The sequence below is a fragment of the Carassius auratus genome, chromosome 8 (genome assembly GCF_003368295.1).
Source record: "Carassius auratus strain Wakin chromosome 8, ASM336829v1, whole genome shotgun sequence".
Taxonomy (NCBI): Eukaryota; Metazoa; Chordata; class Actinopteri; order Cypriniformes; family Cyprinidae; genus Carassius; species Carassius auratus.
Window position 1 is genome coordinate 5751314 of NC_039250.1, and position 19657 is coordinate 5770970.

At 35.8% G+C, this 19657-nt stretch overlaps 1 protein-coding gene across 5 annotated transcripts in view; it reads left to right on the plus strand.

The window, feature by feature from the left end:
- pde4d (phosphodiesterase 4D, cAMP-specific) overlaps positions 1–19657 on the plus strand; it is a 107766-nt gene that overhangs the window by 22279 nt on the left and 65830 nt on the right. Inside the window, exon 1 of one of the 5 annotated variants that reach the window (XM_026269271.1) lies at positions 3161–3809. The exons of 3 other annotated variants lie outside the window; for them this stretch is intronic. In XM_026269271.1, coding sequence (XP_026125056.1) covers positions 3553–3809 — 257 coding nt within the window. In that variant the 5' untranslated portion in view covers positions 3161–3552. Of the gene's footprint in view, positions 1–3160; positions 3810–19657 lie in introns of those variants that run through there. One more of the 5 variants, XM_026269263.1, reaches the window with a different exon arrangement.

Here is a 19657-nt window from a genome sequence, read left to right on the forward strand (position 1 = left end):
AAAAATATACCATAGGGTTAGTTCAGCCAGAAATGAAAATTAAGCCATAAATTACTCACCCTGGAGTCATCCTAGATGTATTTGACTTTCTTCCTTGAGACGAATTTAGTTGGAGTTATTTAGAAAATTGGTTTTGATCTTTCAAGCAGTTTGATGCAACTTAGCGTGCATTGCACTCCATCGGTCAATGATAATTTTAATATAAAGCACATCCATTTAAAAAAATGTGATTCACACGGCTCCGGGGGGTGAACAAAGACCTTCTGTAGTGAATCGATGCGTTTTTGTACGAAAAATATCCATATTCAAAATGTAATAATCACTTTAATCTAGCTTGTGCTCTCTGCTCATCTGAAGTCATATTAAGCCTTATTTCTTAACGAGAGATTAAATATTAACATTCTTTCCAATTTAATATACACAGACATTCCAAACGTTTAGGATCAGTACGTTTTTAGTTTTATTTATTTTTTAAAGAAATTAATACTTTTATTTAGCAGTTATACATTGAATTGATCAAAGTGACAGTAAAGACATTTATAATATTACAAAAGGTTTGTGTTGAATGCAGAACTTGAGCCAAAATCACCAAACACCAGTGACTTGTATATGGGTATAGTCATTTTAGACACTTCCCAAACTGTTGCAACGGAGATGGAAATACAATTTTTAAATACATAAATGATTTTCCATATTTGTTGCCACAGTTTTGGAAGTGCCTTTTCTGTTCTAAAGAAAGGGGTGTCCAAATACTTTTATCCATATAGTGTATGTACAAGTCACATACACAGTACACATACATATATAATGCAAACTATGTAAATAAGTTTATGTATTCCACTGTGGGAGAAAAAAAGATATGACAGAATCATACACTGCACGTCAGAACATTTTAACCTGAGACAGATGCTGTTTCATGATCTCAAGAGATTTAATTGGAATACAGCTTTTGGAAAATCTGCTGATCCAAATAATTTTTAATGAGAAAAAGAATCGATTAATTATTAACATTACTTCCAATACTGTGTTGTATTTTCACAGCGGGACCACTTCAGATGTTGATATATCTTTTAAGACTGTCTTAATTAAGCCTTTCTCTCTGTTAATATATTTCTTGAAATATTTTGCAGTATAAAATGCCTGTATTGTACATGCTTTTACATTGATTATGCGTCATTTATGGTGGACTGTCGTAACCAGAAGGATGAGACTGTATCATCAACCATGACACATTTGTACATCAGATTTCTTTGGTTCTGCTCACAATGAACTTTGCAGGTTTCCTGCGCAACCACCAATCTTCCTGTCCATTTAGCTATTTTTGTCTTTATTCCTGGATCATGTGTTAATTCTCCCCTGATCTTCCAGCTAAGTCGTTCCTCCTGCGGTGCAGATGTGGTCAGTCACTCTTAGGGAGGTGAAGTGCAATTTTCAGCTCAGGGGACTGTTTGAAGTTATGCTTACAGAACACGGAATGATCATGGAGAATTTTCTTATGCGTGCTTACTCGTTTTATAGAGGTTGGATGCAATGCATTGAATGTATTTCCTGTTGGACTTTATGAATCAACATTTTATGTAGGGTCAGAATGTGGCTTAAAGAACATGAAAGCATGGATCCATCCTGCCTTGTCTCAACGGTTCGGCTGGTGTAGGTGGTGTAATGGTGTGGGGGGCCTCCACAGTCACCAAATCTCAATCCAATAGAGCAGCTTTTGGATGTGGTGGAATGAGAGATTCGCGTCATGGATGTGCAGCCAACAAATCTGCAGCAACTGCGTGATGCTATCATGTCAGTATGGACAAAAATCTCTGAGGAATGTTTCCAACACCTTGTTGAATCTATGCCACAAAGATTTACGGCAGTTCTAAAGGCAAAAGAGGGGCCAACCCTGTACTAGCAAGGTGCACCTAATAAAGTGGCCAGTGAGTGTATGTAGAGTATGTGATTTGTATTTTTTAAACATTTTTGCAATCTTTTACTATTATCAAAACTTTGGAGTCTGTATTTAAAAAAACTGTTTTCTTATTTTAATGTATTAAAAAAATTATTTCTGTTATTATAAAGCAGAATTTTTAGCAGCCATTACTCCAGTCACATGATCCTACAGATAAATCATTCTTATATGCGGATTTGCTGCTCAATACATATTTCTTAATATTAAAAGTGTAATTTTTGTAAAAATAGATGTACAGACTAAAAAATTTACACACTAAAACAAAGTACAGAGACCATACAGAGATGCCAAGACAATTGAGGATTGTTATCCCATATGAGAACTTTACACTTAATTTACATTTATGCATTTGCCATTATACCCAAAGTGTGTTCTGTGAGTTCATGCCTGGGATTCAAACCCATGACCTTGAAGCTGCCAGTGCCATTCTCTACTGTTTAAGCTACAGAAATGCTAAAAAAAAGTAGTTATTTGGTCTCAGAAGAGTCTGAGCACAGTTTGAGACATTGTTGAAATCTGATCTGTAATATTACTGGATTTGATGCTTTTAAGAAAAATCTTAGGAAATTTAAATGGATAGTTCACCCAAAAATGTGAATTCTGTCAAGCTTGTGTGAATTTCTTCTGGGGGACGCTAAAGAAAATATCTCGAAGAACATTGGAAACGAAAGATCCGAGGCCATTTCTCAAAATATATTCTTTTATGTTCCACAGAAGAAAGAAAGTCATAGAGGTTTGGAATGACACAAGGTTGAGTAAATGATGACAGAATTTGTATTTTTGGGTGAACTAATGCTTTCAGTTAAAGCCTCCATTTCGTTTGATTTTCTAAGAGAAATGATAGAGAGATTAAAGAGATTTTTATTTATTTCCTGCAGCTATTAAAATAAGCATGCTGTGATCATCATAAGCAATATTTATAGCAGGCTCCTGTCAGGATTCATTAATCTTCGTGTCTCCTTAACTCACGAGGCTTTTCTTTTTGTGACATGTTTGGCAGCATAAAGTCTACATCATAAAATCATATTTAGAACAGCTGCTCAGTGATCAAAGGATAAGCAAATACGCACACTGTTTTCTTTGGACCGCATGCACACATCCTTGTCATTAATTAGTTAGATTTAAATATACAGAGAGGAAAAAAGAGAAAAGTTGCTTTTGGCATCAGTGCCCGCTTACTCCATACTGTACACACACACACACACACACACACACACACACAATTTGAATGGCTCTTTAGCAAAGTGGTGGCTTGCAGTCAGCAGTTAGTGATGCGCTGCCGATCGACAGCTCGCTCTGTCTCTCCTCCCTCCCTCCCTTCCTCTCTCCCTCTCCTCTTCTCTCTCACAAGCACACCATCACAGCTCGGCAGTCGTCCTGACAGGAGCACGCACTCTTCTGCTCTCCCGCTCTCACTGCGATTAATTCCAGTCACTCATTCATGCGCTGAGCAGCCCGCACGGGGCTTGCAGAGACGCTCCGAGTTCGTTCACTCACCCCTGCCCTCCCCCATCCTGGGGAGTTTACCTCTGGATTAGTGGACGTTTTTTTGTTTTTGCCCCCAGCTGCGGGAGAAGGACGGACGAAGCGTGAGGATGGCCCAGCAAGCGGCCGTGGGCCACCAGGACACGCTGGCAGTGCCGCCTATGCCCAAGCATGTCGGGTTGAACGAGGACCTGGTGAAGATCCTGAGGGAGAACCTCCTGCAGCAGGAGCGACCCCGAGGGCACCGCCGCTCGCCCTCTTCCATTTCGCCCCGGCTGTCGCCACGGAACTCCCCCCGTCTCCTCCGACGGATGCTTCTTAACAACAACAACCACAAGCAGAGGCGCTTCACCGTGGCACATACTTGGTAGGACCCTGCCTGCCATGTTTTTGTTTTATTTTTATTTATTTATGGCTTTTTATCAGAGTTGGAAAAAGGAGCGTTTGTATGTGCGTCTTGTCAAACAGTTTCGATTTGTGAGAAGTTTTGTTCTGTTTGTTGTGTCTTTTGGAATCGTTTCCATATGCTTCCTACTTGTCACCTGCTGGGTTCTGCGTCACTTTGAGTGGCGACTGCCGTTTTCAGCCCGCTGGCGTGCTTTTTGGTGTGCAGGCAAACAAATAATAATGTGCATGTTCTCCTTTGATATTACCGGTCTTTCCATAACACCTGGCAGATGCTCTCGCGCCACTGTTGAATAAATCATACCTGCATAAACGCTCTTTCAGGCTTTCCCCCTTAAGGCGAACATTGAACGGATTAATAACTACATATCGCACTTCATCCTCCAGTATCGTAATCTTCCAATTCCTTGCCAGCAGAAATGAGATGGAACTAATTGTTTTTTGTCGTTGTTGTTGAAGGTGACAGATTATTGGGCTCCAGGAAGGATTTTTACATTGCATTCTATTGTGTTCACTATCGTAATTTCACACTTCCTTTCCTGCCGCCCCCTTGCCATCCGGATTACTGTCACAAACCACTTTAGAAATACATTTAACAGAAATTTTGTGATGTTCTCTGGCCTTTTTTCTGTTTCTGATCCAACACCAGAGAGATGTACTGAGCAGAAACACTTCTCGTTGCAATTCTCATATGTAAAAGGTGGCATTTAAGTCTCTACCCTGATGAAACTGAAGTAGTGATATATCTTTTTTTCTGTTTTGTGATGTACATCCAAGTGTAATGGATTATGAGAAACAAAAAAACTGCAGAGCGGGACTTAGTTCTGTGCATTCATTGTTGATTGGTTTTTGAAATGTGGGCAATGTTCTCAAACCTTCAAACAATTTTCAATATGCATATACTTTTAAGTAGGTTAAATGATTGGAGTAGTATTGCACGTCACCAGAGAGAAGTCTGATTTTTCCAGAAGAACGTTCAGTTTTGAGTAAACATTACAAGGTCAAAGCATTTAAAAAAATAAAATAAAACACATGCACTAATGAAATGTTTACAGTATCAGATGCATCCAGTAAATAGGGCTCTTCTGCATTTCTTATGCGACCTTAATGCAAATGAAATCACACATTCCTACTGATTTTGCAATTATTTGTATTGATCCCTATCCTTTAAGATGGTTTCTCTTCAGAGAAACGCTCTGGCCATTCTTGAAAGCCTTTGAATTGATGTGCTCATCCAAGGTCTATCAGCTTGTTTGGTTACAGATGGCTTTCCAGAGAATATCATCATTCAGAACCGTAGGGGTGTAATCAAGGTGTCAGTGTCTATGCTCATTAAATCTGTTTTAAATGTAGATGGCCTTGTGCATTTGCCCTATTTTTTCCAGCATGCCATATATCTGCAGACATAATTTGCAGTGGTAACAAGCATACTCAGAATTCCAAGTCAAAGAGACATGGTTTTGTCGATAATGAGAAATACACCCTTGCTATGTGCAATTAGCTATTGCTGGTGTGCAGAAAGTGCTTGTTGTTTGTCAATTGACTAGGACAGCTAGGCATTATTGACGTATCTGTGTTTTTGCTCTCAGGAGATCCCTTTGTAAATGTTACCCATCTAAAAGAGGAAAAAATCCCTGCTGTGTTTCAGATACGATTAATTGGCCCACATTTCAGAGGTGTGGGAGCTGTTTTATGTAAACGGTAAAAAAGGAGATCACTTTGCTCAACAGCTTTTGGATTCAAACGCCTTTTTTAACGCCCCTGCACAGGGAAATGGTTCCATCAATCAGGTTAAATGGAGCCTGAGGTTTTGCCATTTGGGGGGTGATTTCTAGGATGGCCTCAGATAAAAAAAATCGCTGTTATTTCGGGTATTTACATTTTCCAGTACATTTTCATGTCCACATTGTCTTAATACATTGAATAAAATATTAAACATGTTTTTTTTTAGATTGAAATAACTACTTAGTTTCTTTTGTCACAATATTCCAGTGAAGTGAACATGGAGTGAATGGTAAATAATTCATTTTGTTTTTTGTCTTTTTTTTACTGGGTGTATAAATTACTTGAAATGAAATTTATTAGGAAATATCCCAGGTGTTTCTTCTTTTGTTTTTTTGGTTCTTTATTCAAAAAGTTTGCAGGAGGTTAGGACAAAATGTAAGAAGTGTAAATTTGGATTTGAATTAGCCTGATCCATCCATCTGTAACAAGGAGTCAGAGGCATTCGGATCCATGTGCAGAATTTTATTAAGAGAATGGTCATACAAGCAGAAATCAGGAACAGCGTGAGGTGTGTTAGGGATATCCAGAATCATTAACGGTAAAAAAACGGATGTCGGGGCAGGCAGCAGAGAATCAGAGTTGGTAACACAATCCAAGATCAGACACAGGAAAAACAAACACAATGGAAAAAGCTCGGAAATGCTAGACAGGCTAAACAAGACTTCGCAGTGAATGAGAGTGAGTGTGCTGCTTTTATGTGTGTGTAAATGAGGTGCAGGTGTGGCAAGGAAATTGGCTGATGAATGAGGTGCAGGTGTGGCAGGGTGATTGTGATGCAGTGACTCATGGAGAATGTAGTTTGGGTGTGGTGCAACAGAAGAGAGGTGCTAGTGTCCAAGTGACATCTGGTGGTTTATGGGTGGAAGGGTCCTGAGTGGAGTGCCCTCTACTGAAGTTCACGGGCACTCCATCTAATGATCGTGACACCATCTAGATCAATCCATCCATCTTTTTTTAAGTTTTAAACAAAGCTTTATCAAGACAATATTTAAAGTTTGTCTCGACCAACCTTGCCTTTCTAGTTTTTCAGTTAATTTCTACTTCCATACATTTAAATTATCACTTCAGTTGGCGCACAGCTCTGGTTTCCGGCAAAACATTAATAACTTAGCAATGAAAAACTCATGCATTTTTTCCCACTGTCTTTCTTATTTTTGCTATTTTCTGAATGTGTAAATCAGGCGTACCCTGAAATACATTCCTAAATTACAACACATGCACAAGTTCAGAAGGTAGTGCATAACGATAATGACCTACATGTGTCTTGTTTGCAAGAACAGATGGTCAGATGACAGAATGAAATAATAATTTAACGCTTATTAGGAATCGCTTGTAATCCTAATGGACTTAGATGTCAATTAATGTTTCTTATGAATCGTGGCTTAGAAGGTAGTGTGTCTTGAATGTTGGTCTTTTTCTAGATTTTACCAAACCAGATAGGGCTTTTGAATCTTTTATTCAGAACCATTTGGACTGGATGTGGTTTACATTGTATGAGGCTGGATGCCCACTGTGACAAAATGAAGCACTTCACAGTCATGGTACGTTTTTGAAAAGATGAGAGGAAGCAACGTTTACAACAGTCCTCAAATCAAGTCCTCTTGTTATATTTCCTCGCACTATCACTGAGACAAACTAGAGATATTTTAACAAATGTATGATACAGATCATCAGGACCACTGCATGCACGCTGTGCGCTCGTTTTCTCTCTCTCTCTCTCTCTCTCTCTCTCTCTCTCCCTCGCTCTCCAGCATAGTCATACTCTCGCTCACACAGGAATGCACAAAAAACAAACAGAAGTACACACAGTCACGATTCCATCACCTCCCTTTCTTTCCTGCTCTCCAGCACTGTGAGTTACCTTAGTAATAAGTAAGAAAAAAGGTTTGAGAGATTTACAGAGGCCTTGAACTGAAGAATGTGAGGAGTGATGTAAGAGGCACTGCAGGTTGGGTTGAAGAGATGTAAAAGTGTGCATGCAGAATGGAGAGGAGAACCAAACACGATATGAGGACCACTATAGAAAAATTAACAAAATAATCTATAATGCTCATTATAGCTTTTTCATGACCTTGCAGATTGTTTTTATGTTTAAATGGCTGTTAACCAATATCCAGAACAGATTTTTAACGCATATTTTATTATCAGTAATGAATTGTTCTTCTGATGTATGTATAGTGAGGTCCTTATATTTTTGGACACTGACACAATTTTCATAATTTTGTCTCTGTGTACCATCAGAACAGAATTAAAAATAAAACAATACATATTAAACTGAAGTGCACACTTTAAGCTTTAATTCAAGGGGTTGAACAAAAATATAAAATTCTAGGAATTACAACCATTTGCCTCCTTTGTGATGCTTTGTGATGCATTGCCAGGCCTTTACTGCAACTGAATTCAGTTGTTGTTGTTGTTTTGTCTTCAGCAAGTGAAAAGCATGCTCAATCGGGTTGAAATCAGGAAACTGACCTGGCCAGAATCATCCACTTTTTTACCTTCAAAAACTCCTGGGTTTTTGCTTTGCTGCGTTTGACTGAATCTGGGCTGAATATTGTTGCTGTTATTATTTATAAGTGCTTTATTGTTGTTAATAATACTATAATACTGATTAGGGATGCACGATAATATCGGCACAATATCGGTATCGGCCGATAAAAGCTTAAAATGACCATTATCGGTATCGGCCGATATGAATATTTCTGCCGATGAGCCAAACCGATATTCTCCAAGTGAAATAATTGACCTGTTTTTCAGATGTGAATGTCTGTCTACATTTGTAAAATAATAAATTTATGGTAGAATCAGTACAGAAGAGATACATAGATTTCTCTTCAGTAAAATTAAAGTTTAAATATATCAGTATATATTTGTATATATATCGATATCGGTATCGGCATCGGCCAAAATTATTTTGAAAATATCGGCATATCGAATATCGGCCAAAATCCAATATCGTGCATCCCTAATACTGATACTACTACTACTAATTATTATTTTTATTTATTATAGTAATTTTTTTATTATTATAAAATAATACTAAATACTAAAATTATATATTTTTTGGTACAATGTTTGAACTAGTGAAATTTATGATACCAATGTTATCAGATTTTATTGCTGATTTAAAACTATGCAATCTTTTGATTAATATTTTCACGGTAGATTTTAACTATACTTGCACATTTGAGCAGCCATTACTCCAGTCTTCAGTGTCACTAGAAGTTCAAATCTCCCAGCAGCTCACCCATTAAACCCCCCACAGCTGAAGCTCCCACACCTACACTACAATGCCTTGCACATTGATTTTTTTTCCTGTCATACTGTATGTCCCTTTTCTCATCCTCTATCTCATTTCAGCTGAAGGACTCTGAAGCTTTGCTGAAATCACTGTTAGCTTTCACAGCAGCAGAGCCGAGAGCGTTGATTCCATATGGATGAGTTGTGTGCGCGCCATGCTAGAGGAAAAGTTTCAAAAGTGCTGGAGAGGCAGAAAAAAAAGGCGTGGGTGGGAAAAGATGGACTTCAGTCGAGGTGCCCGAGTCAACCAGCAGCGAGCAGATAGCAGGCGTACATGCAATACAGAGGTATTACAAAAAAACGAAGCCAAACTCGCAACATGGTTGCAGTGCTTTCCACCAAGCACCCTGTAGAACAGCAATGCGTGGGAGGCTTGAGCTGTACTCACAGAAGGCAATAACTTGATCAAAGCGATTGTTTTCTCTAGACTAGAGATGCAACAGGGTGACTATCAGCCAGAGAAAACAGAAGGTCATGGCGACAACAAGCAGCAGACATTTGTGCAGAAGAGAGATGCCATGAACTGATGCATAGCTACATAAAGAGGCACTTTAGATTTGTTCTAGCTGGCGGTTTGTTTCAAGCCACAGCTGCGTTATTGTTCTACACAAACACACATACAAACACAGTAATGTGCGTGTGCTTGTTAGTGATGGGTCAGGAGGAGGGTGGACTAGTCATCCACCAACTGATTAGCTGATTTGTGAGGTCAACTTGATTTAATATATTTAGCAGCAGTGCTTTCAAGGGAACGGATTTCGGGGAGGAACTTTTCAAAGATTTATGTGTTTTAGTGCAAGTTGCACTTGGATGCAAAGGGGGCACTAAGGAGTCTGCAGAAATAACAAAAAAATATATAATTCAGTATTAATAAAGTTAAATGATAAATGTTTCAGGCTTACAGATTTAATTTGACGTACTTTACATCAAAATAAGGCTTGTCAATGTAATTTCTCCTCGATAATTTTACACATTTATAGTATATATATATATATATATATATATATATATATATATATATATATATATATGCATTTAAAGGAATATTTCACACAGAATTTCACACAGAAAATTCTGTCATTAATTACTCACCCACATGTCATTACAATCCCGCAAAACCCTGCATAGTCCGCAAGGGAACTACCATGTTCAGAGCCCAGACCGGTAGTATGGATATCATTAAAGTACAGTAGTCCATGTGACATCAGTGGCTCAAGTAATTGTTGAATAAAGCCATTATTATTATTTTCTTTGCAGACACAAAAAGTATTGTAGCTTCATAAAAATAGGTTTAACTACTGATTTAATGACAGAATTTTCATTTTTGAGTGAACTAGCCCTTTAACATATAAATAAAAATGGATCTTTGTGTATAAGATACATAATAATTGCGACATCAAAAAGTTAAAAAGACACTTGTTTGTACCGTGTTGTGTCTCTAAAGTTGTGTCCCTAAATGAATCCTTTTTAAAGCAGAGCTGCAAATCAGTAACAAATCCACAGGCTTCAGCAAGACATTTCAAGACAATTAGTGACGGATTTTAAATCTTCTGCTGTGACCAACATACCTGTTGTCATGAATAATCCGTAAGTCACAGTTTTTTTATTTTATTTGGTAAGGAATATGAATATTTGCTGCAATAATAGTTTTGTGCCATTAAATTTCTTTTAGCTAAAATTATACATATTTTGCTAATTGGATTCAATCTATGTGCTTTTTTAAATGTATTTTTGTACACATACACAGAAGACTTCCGCCATTAGCTATATTGTGTTTCACTCTATTTTTTAGATTTATAAGACAATGTTCCATGTTAAATTGTTGAATGGCAGGGGGATATGAAAAGAATATCTTTTGAATTAAAGTTTTAATTCCTGTATTTGAATCGCATTTGCAAACAGGATGTAGAATTACAATTTGAATGCAAGGAAGTATAATTAACTTATTTTGAACTGTAAATGTAAAGTTTATCAAGAGAAACTATGAATATTTGCTTGGCATAGATAAATAGATGGATGGAGTAGATAGTTTCAGGTATAGATAGATAGATAGATAGAGTTTTTAACTGATAGATAGATGTAAATGAAAGAGATTAAAATTGGTAGTTTTTTTCATCCCTAGTGCATCTAATTTTAACAAGACAAGAGGGAAGGTACTTGTATTGATGAATGTCACATCTGATGGAAATATGGCAATTGGCATGTGTTTCTTTGATTTGCAGACGTGAATGCATGCGCTAATCATTTCGCACATCTGCAGTGTGCAACGTGTTTATTAGCAGTAATTATGCAAATTACTTTTCCTTCATTTTCCCTATCTCCTCCACCCATGTGCAATTTGCTCAGTAATGAGCGGCAAGTCGGATTTGAGCAGAGGAAACACTAAATTAAATCTTCTCTAAATTATTAATCAATTAAATTAACTCACAGACCAATCATTTATTCCCAAATAGAATTAAAGCCATTCTCAAACAAACAGAGCTGCCGTGGATGAACTACAGTCTGAGAGCGAGTCTGTTTCCATGGCCACATCATAACAGAGAGGTCGCCATCTACATCTTTGTGCTTAAAGGATCCTTAAACTGTATGTGGATTTTCAGGGTGGTTTGTCGCAAGCTGAAGGTCTCCCGGAAGGAACTGTGAGTGTTGTGTGTGAGATTGGGCTTGGCACAATATTGGAGTACTGAGGGCTGCCTGAAAAGAGAAAATAATGAATTAATGTGGGCAGGAAAAAGGAAGGGCATTGGCAGCCCAGATGCTCTGCTGCGCTTTCAAAGCTTTTTAGAGAACTGATTAAGCTGTGGTCTAATGAGCTGCAGTGTCCCTCCACTGTTTCGGTCCTTTGAAATGAAAAGCAAGGCTTTGATTGAAACCAACCTAACCTTTGTTCTTCTCACTGCTAGAGATTCTCCTTATTTATCCCTGCGCACCGACCAGATCATGGCTACTCAAATGAAGGTACAATTTAGTTTGAAATGGAAATGATGCATAAGTGATCCTGGGCTTTCCGGTCGTCATTCCAGAGTCGTATCGTGGTATCCTGCGCCCGCGAGGTGTTTCAGCGTTTGGTTGTTAAATGGTTTTTCTGTGGAGCTTTTCAGTCATGATGACATTGATTAGGAGTCCAACCCAGAAGGATAATTCACCACTGCATTGTTCAAGGATAGCGGCTTTTGATTTATGAGGAAAATCATTTTTTTTAATTTTTTTATATTTTATGTATTCTTTTATGTTTAATAATATTTTTTATAAATATTGAATAATATATTTCATATTATACATTTTTGAAATTTAGAATTTAATATATAAAAAATTATAGTAATATTGAGAATATGTATAATATGTTGTATCATTAAATATTTAATGTGATACATTATAATATGCATTTTATATTTTATATGTGCTAATTTTAATATACTGCCACTTAGAGAAGCTGTGCGTATATTAATGAAATAGATCACCCAAAATAAAAAATTTGCTGAAAATTTACTTTTGATTTTGTTTTTCATTTGAAAAGATTTTGAGAAATTTAACATTACATCACTTGCTCACCAACTGATATGCAGTGAATGGGTGCCATCAGAAGGAGAGTATAAAAAACCGATAAAAACATAACAAAAATCCACAATAAATGTCTTTAATAATCATTTAGTATATATATATTTAGAATCAGCTCTATCTTTTCACACCCTACAATGCCTCCCACAGTCACCTTAATTGTTTTGAAGAGCCAAAGTCTACAAGAATTGTCTAATTACAGTACATATTTAATTCTACATTTATCAAGAACGTAAACTCTTCCTTGTTCTGTTTACTGAAAGTGGGCAGCAGTGCTATTTTCATACTTTCATACTAGCTCATGTATTCAGGATTTGAAAGGAATAAATAAAGAAATAAAACAAACTTACCCACACAGTCCCCCAGCGTCCAACTTGCTATCCAACTCCAAAAAGTGAATCTTTTGTAGTCATGGCTGTGTCAGCTTCAAGTGTCACATCTAGAGTTCTTCAGAGATGACCGAAAGAGTTTTGTGAGAGGTGAAAACCAAATGACTCCTGGAGATTTGCTTTTTTTTCATAGATTTCTTAAAGGCTGTGTGTGTACCTCTTCTGTTTTATTATACTTTTTATTTCTTGAATACTTGTGCTAATGAGAATGTGTGTCATTTGTTAGAACTTATTTTTCTTTTAGTTTTTCTTTGAATTTATTTATGTAATTTACTTTACAGACTCCACTCATACATCAAAACCACTGTTCTAGAAACTCTGTTGGGAGCCTGTGCTTTGAAACATGCTAATTTGCTTCCAGGTTTGCAACTGAACAGCTGTAGCCAAAGCAACAAGCTTTTTTCAAAGTAAAATCTTAACAACGCCATTGTGTGCTTTTTCAGGTTCAATATTTGAATGCTTCTGCGAATGTTTGAGGTGAAACCTGCGTTTTCTATCACATGTCAGAACTACAGATTGAGAAGGTTATCCTTTTCATCCACTTTCATTTTCTCAGTAGTTGGTTGGTGCTCCTTGCTGACATCCCTGTGCATGTGGGATGTGCAGTCTCTGAGAAATCCTTAGCCTGCGGTATTGATTAATCGTCCAATCTTCATGCTTCTCTCTGCACTTGAAACCTGTTAGTCATCTCTCGCAGAGACATTACATTTTAGTCTTTTCCTGCACTGTATAAATAAACAAATGTACCCTTATCTTTGCTCTCAGTTCACTTTCTACATCTCATTACCGACCACTTTCCACTCATTTAAGATGTGATACTAAGAAGAACACCTACTCAGCTATATTCTTGAGAAGACTTGAAGTCTTTCAGTGTAGTTATTAATTTTGTGACCTTTGGAAGATTGTTCCGTAGGACATGTACTGAGTTCAGAACACAGACTGCTTAATAATCTCAGCCTATATTACATTTTTACAGTTCATGAAAATTTTGGACAGCAGATGCACCAGTTTAGGACACAGAATTATAGTGTTAATTTAGTTAATGCAATTGCTGATATTTTTCTTATTTTTTATTGTAGTACTTTAATATCAGGGGAAATGATTTTAATTATCATATGTAAAATGTGATGATAAAAATGTAGGCAGTATTCATAATAACAGTGAAACAAATTGGTGTTGGATTTACAATTTTCAGCTTATGAGTAAAAACATTTCTTGAAGAGACATACACAGTCATCCCTCAAATATTTTTATTATACATTTTTGACATTTAATAGTATATTTTATTATGTGTTTTAATATTTAGATATGGTTTAATATTTAGAAAATTGTAAACAAATTATTGCTTAGAAACAATTCATAAACTAACATACTCTAAAAAATTCGAATAATATATAACATATACCAGCCAAAGGTTTTTGGACAGTAATATATATATATATATATATATATATATATATATATATATATATATATAATATATATATATATATATATATATATATATATATATATATATTATATATATTTTTTTATAATTCACTTCTGCTCATCAAGCATTTTTTTAAAATCCAAAATATAGCAAAAACAGTAATATTGTGAAGTATTGTTACTATTTAAAATAACTGCTTTCTATTTAAGTATATTTTAAAATTTAATTTATTTCTGTGATCAAAACTATATTTTCAGAATCATTTCTTCAGTCTTCAGTGTCACATGATCCTTAAGAAATCATTCTAATATGCTGATTTGCTGCTTTATTAATATTATCAATATTTAAAACAGTTGAGTAAATTTTTTTCTTCAGGATTTTTTGATGAATAGAAAGATCCAGAGATCAGCATTTATCTGATATAAAAAGCTTTTGTGACATTACACACTGTACCATTTGAAAGCTTGGAGTCAGTATATTTAAATCATTATATATTTATCATTTAATTATGAAATTATATAAATTAATACTTTTATTTAGCATGGATGCATTAAATTAATCAAAAGTGATGATAAAGAATTGTTACAAATGTTACAAAATATTTCTATTTAAGATCAAATCGGTTCTTCTGAATTGTCTATTCATCAAAGAAACCTAAAAAATATACAGTTAGCTGTTTACAACATTATAATAATCCTTAATGTATTTTGAGCAGCAAATTATAATATAAGAATGATTTCTGAAGGATCATGTGACTGGAGTAATGATGGTAAACATTCAGCTTTAAAATCACAGGAATAAATTACTTAAAAAACAAATATTCAAATTTAAAGCAGTTATTTTAAGTTGTGCAAATATTTCACAATATTACTGCTTTTGCTATATTTGGGATCAAATAAATGCAGGCTTGGTGAGCAGAAGAATTTTTTTTTTTAAGTCATTAAAAATTTTGCTGCCCAAAAACTTTTGACTGGTAGTGTATATTACAGTGAAGGACAGTTTCCACAATATTTTATTTATTTTTTTATGTTTGATATATGCTTAAATAAATATTTTTCTTTTTTCAAAAATATTTTGAAAGTTTTGTTACCGTTTGTCACGTTTTTCACATTGTGAACTCAAGTGAAATGAATATTTCATGAATATGAAACCTTTAAATGCTGACATTTAAACTGTATGACTCAAACAAAAAAAATCCGTGTCAAAATCTAATCTGTGACCTCCTTCCTGCTGGCCATCAGAAGAAACAGTGAAGGGGCAGCTGTGCTTTGAGAATCCCATAAAATTAAAGTCAAGGCTCAATGAAGTTTATTGTTAGGAGCACCAGGTAATGATTGCGGAGGAAAAATCCTAGCTGTGCTGCAGATGAGACCTGTGGCCGCCGTCTCAGTACGTGCTGTGTCTCTCTGCTCTCTGAGTGCTCGCAATGTTGTGGATGACATTTTGAATGCAATATATCTTCCACTTCAACCGTTCGATTTCTTCTGAAAACATTTAAAGGCTCATTCCTGGAAATGTTTAGAGACTGATTCTGTTATTCCTTTATTTGCAACCACAGAGAATATACAATATTACAAATTATATTTGACCATATGTACGTCAGTCGGAGGAACTAATCTAATCTAAGATATTGTAGCTTGGAATGAACTTTTACATGTTTCTTTTTTTTTTTTACAATACCTTACACTAATGATAAATGTAACAAAATTTTTGAATTTTTGATGATAATTTAGTTTTATATTTCTTTGTATTTTGCATGTTGCTACGTTTCTGTTTTTGCTACTCTGCACAATGATCTTGAGCTTTGGAAAAGTGCTTATTAATTTTTCATTATTATTAATAAAAATAATAGAATTTGCATTGTAAAACATTAATTTTCACCAATGTATGTAAAAATAATGACTGTTTCTAAACTGGTTTCTTGAAACACACTCTCTGTCTGCCACTGGTCTAGCAAAAATATAGCCCTTAAAAAAAACAGCGTGGTTTATGCAGTCCAATTTACAAACAAATGCCTCTTAAAAGTGGCGCTTTCACTAGTATATCTTTATTTTGTGTGTGTGTCTAATTGATTGTGACTGGAGTGTTCTCACCATATTAGATAATGAACGCAGAAAGCATGGATCACTCACAGGGGAAGAATTGATGTGCACCTCCTCAACTCTGAGAGCATGGAGGAGTTTAGCTGGCTGGCTAATTGCCTGATTAAAATATGAAGGCTGCATGACGCTCATGGGGCTGATTGACTGCTCTCCATACTGATGGAGATGTTCATCCCTGAGTTTGCACAATAATGCATGCAGAAATCTACCAAATCCCTTTGCCCATGATGCGAAGATACGACACTTGCGCTTTAAACATTTCAAGATAAACCCAGGCTGTAAGATTCCATACAGTATATTGTAATTTTTGTTTTCCCACTCAACAGATGGTGTAAGGCTGAAATCAGCTGAAATTGTCTCTAAAGAGACTTTTCCGGTTCTTGTCTCAGAATAGCTGATAAATGTCAGGTGCTGTATAACCTCCTCCTCTGCACACACAGTATGAGCCCCCTGCATTACTGCTGTAGGTTATTTATTTCTGCTCCTGCCGGACTGACACTTTAATCCAAGGAGAATAGAGACAACATTAACGTCAACCTGTCTGTTCCCTTATGTGTTTTAGGGGGAGGGAGGGGTGACAGAATAACCTTTGCGCTGACAAATCACAGCTTCTTTACGACTGCTTGCATGCTCACCGCATTAGACCTCTGTCAAAACTGAGCAATGGCTCCGCTGCCTTGAGGTATATGTGGTCTACACTTGTGGTTTTGTAATCTGGTGATTAGTTGTAAAGCAGATTTGGGAAATGGATAAGAATAACTCTTGTAAAAGGGATCCAGATCTCAAAGTACTTCACTTAGGGATGCTAGGAGTAGTTCACAAAAATGTTTTATGAATGTTTACTAATCCTCAGGCCGTCCATTATTGTAGATGAGTTTGTTTCTTCGTTATTTGAATGTAGCATTACATAACTTCTGCAGTGAATGGGTACCGCCAGAAGTCCAAACAGTTTATATATATAAAAAACACAATAATCCATTAGTTAACATCTTATGAAGTGAAAAGGCAATTTAACTTCAAACCGTCTTTCTGATAGCTCATAATCTAAAATAACACTTCTTCCAGTGGAAACATTCATCCCCCTGTAGTCCTCTTTCATCTAAATCCACCAGCATATTTGCTTAGAACTGTTTTGGTTATTTTGTTTTCCTGATTCAGGCGAGATGATTTGTTCATTGGAAAAGCAATATTATGAATATTATGGTCTAATAACTATTTGACCAGAAGCAATGGTTTGAAGTTAAAAATGTCTTGATGGATTTGTTCATCTCTTCACAAGACATTAACTGATAGACTAGAGTCTATTATTATGATGTTTTTATCAGCTGCTTAGACTCTCATTCTGACGGCACCCATTCACTGCAGAGGATCCATTGGTGATGTAATGCTAAATATCTTCAAATCTGGTCTGAAACAAACTACAGTGAATACATTATAAGTAATTTTGGTAAATGTTCATTTTTGGGTCAACTATTGTTTTAATGGAATGCTAAGTTGAAATATAGTCTTAAAAAGACCTAATTGTAGCCCAATAGTCTAGTCTCAAACAGTGTTTTAAATTACATTTCAAAACTATGCCAGACGTTAATATGCTCCAATGCATGGTAGAGTCAACATTTGCTCAGAAATAATTGTTGCCCCTCTCCTAGCACCAGTATATCATTACAGGAGAGGTCCAAGATCCCTCTTTTCTCAGAAAGTCTATTTATAGAAATTCATTTGGATCTGTTTGCAGTGGGCTTGCCATCACGATAGAGAATGGATATCACCTGGCTTGGTTTTCGTTTTTTTCTCCCCTCTCCACAGATTACTGGTTACAGATAACAGACCTGCATCACCCCGCCATCAGTCTGGTGTTGCTATGTGCTTTGTAGAAGTGTTGCACTGACTTAAGCAACCTTCACATATTGAATTAACTCCGGTTTCCATGGTGAGCAGCAACAGTGCACATAATCCCAGAGTGCTTGATTTAATTGCAGATCGAATCAAAACAAAGTAATGATGCACGGAAATAACGGCTAAAATGCACTGTTGGGCTATTTTTAGCTGTAGTGAAATATCTTTCATGGCTACCCCGCAGAAATAGCAAGATCTCCTTTAAGCATGCTGGATTAGGATAGTTATCTTTTCCTGTATGCTCTGTGATCTAATTGAGCTGCTATCAGTTGAGTAAATAGTTGAAAGTTTTGAAGAAAATCAATTTTTACTTTAGTGAGAGATGGTTTGAATTGTTTGCAATGAACTCTAAACTAATTTTGCTGAGCCTAGAAATTAACAGAAGACACGAGAGAAAGACCAGAAGCAAGGGAGGAAAGAAATGAGCAATAAAGCAAATTTCCTTTTCCAGTTAATTTTTGTTGGTGCTAGAGGCAATTTGGAAATGTACATTTTCTATGCAATAAAAAAAAAAAAAAGTTCAAAGCATTATAAGATATCTTGAGCTTAATAATCCATAACGCCATGTTTTATGAGTTTACTGGGAAGCCTGGTGGTCGGTAAACTCTTATATCGTGCATGTTTTTGCTTGTGTGAGTTTGTGTTTGCCTGTTTGTTTGTGTGCTGTTGGTGGCAGACGTGGTTTGAATTCCTGATTTTTAATTGGCCCTGGCAGACATTCAGAAGACGTTGAATTACTGTGTTTAGCGTAACAGAGGGACAGACTGCAGCCCCAAGAGTGCTGTTAGTGCTTATAGAGGGTATTTATCATTTGTAAGAAGGTCTGTGCAGAGAGTGAATTAGATATATAGAGAGAGAAATGAAGAGAGAGAGGGGAAGCATGAATGTTTGCAGATGGTTGAAAACACACAGTGACCGTTCAGTGAGAGCAATACTTAAGATTTACATTTTTCATTTTAGCTCCGATTGTGCTGAGTAAAACCTTTATGAAAAAAAAAAAAAAAACATGTTGGTTTGCTGGTTTTTGCTGTTTTATGGGAAGTGCCAGATATTACATTTTTGGTCAATGTGATAATAAATAAATAAATAAATAATTTTAAATAATGAATTAAAAAATACATTTTAAATGATATAAGTAAATGTATAATGTTTAACATTGTAATGTTGAGTATAAAAATAGATATTAATGTCGAGATTACATTTAAATTTGAATAAATTTAATTAAGTTTTCTTTTCAAAGAAAGCAAGAGTACAAAAAAGCAACTATACAAACCTAGAACCCATCCCAAAGAATATAATATATAGTGTTCCTGTAGCTCAACTGGTAGTAAATTTACATTATCCATGT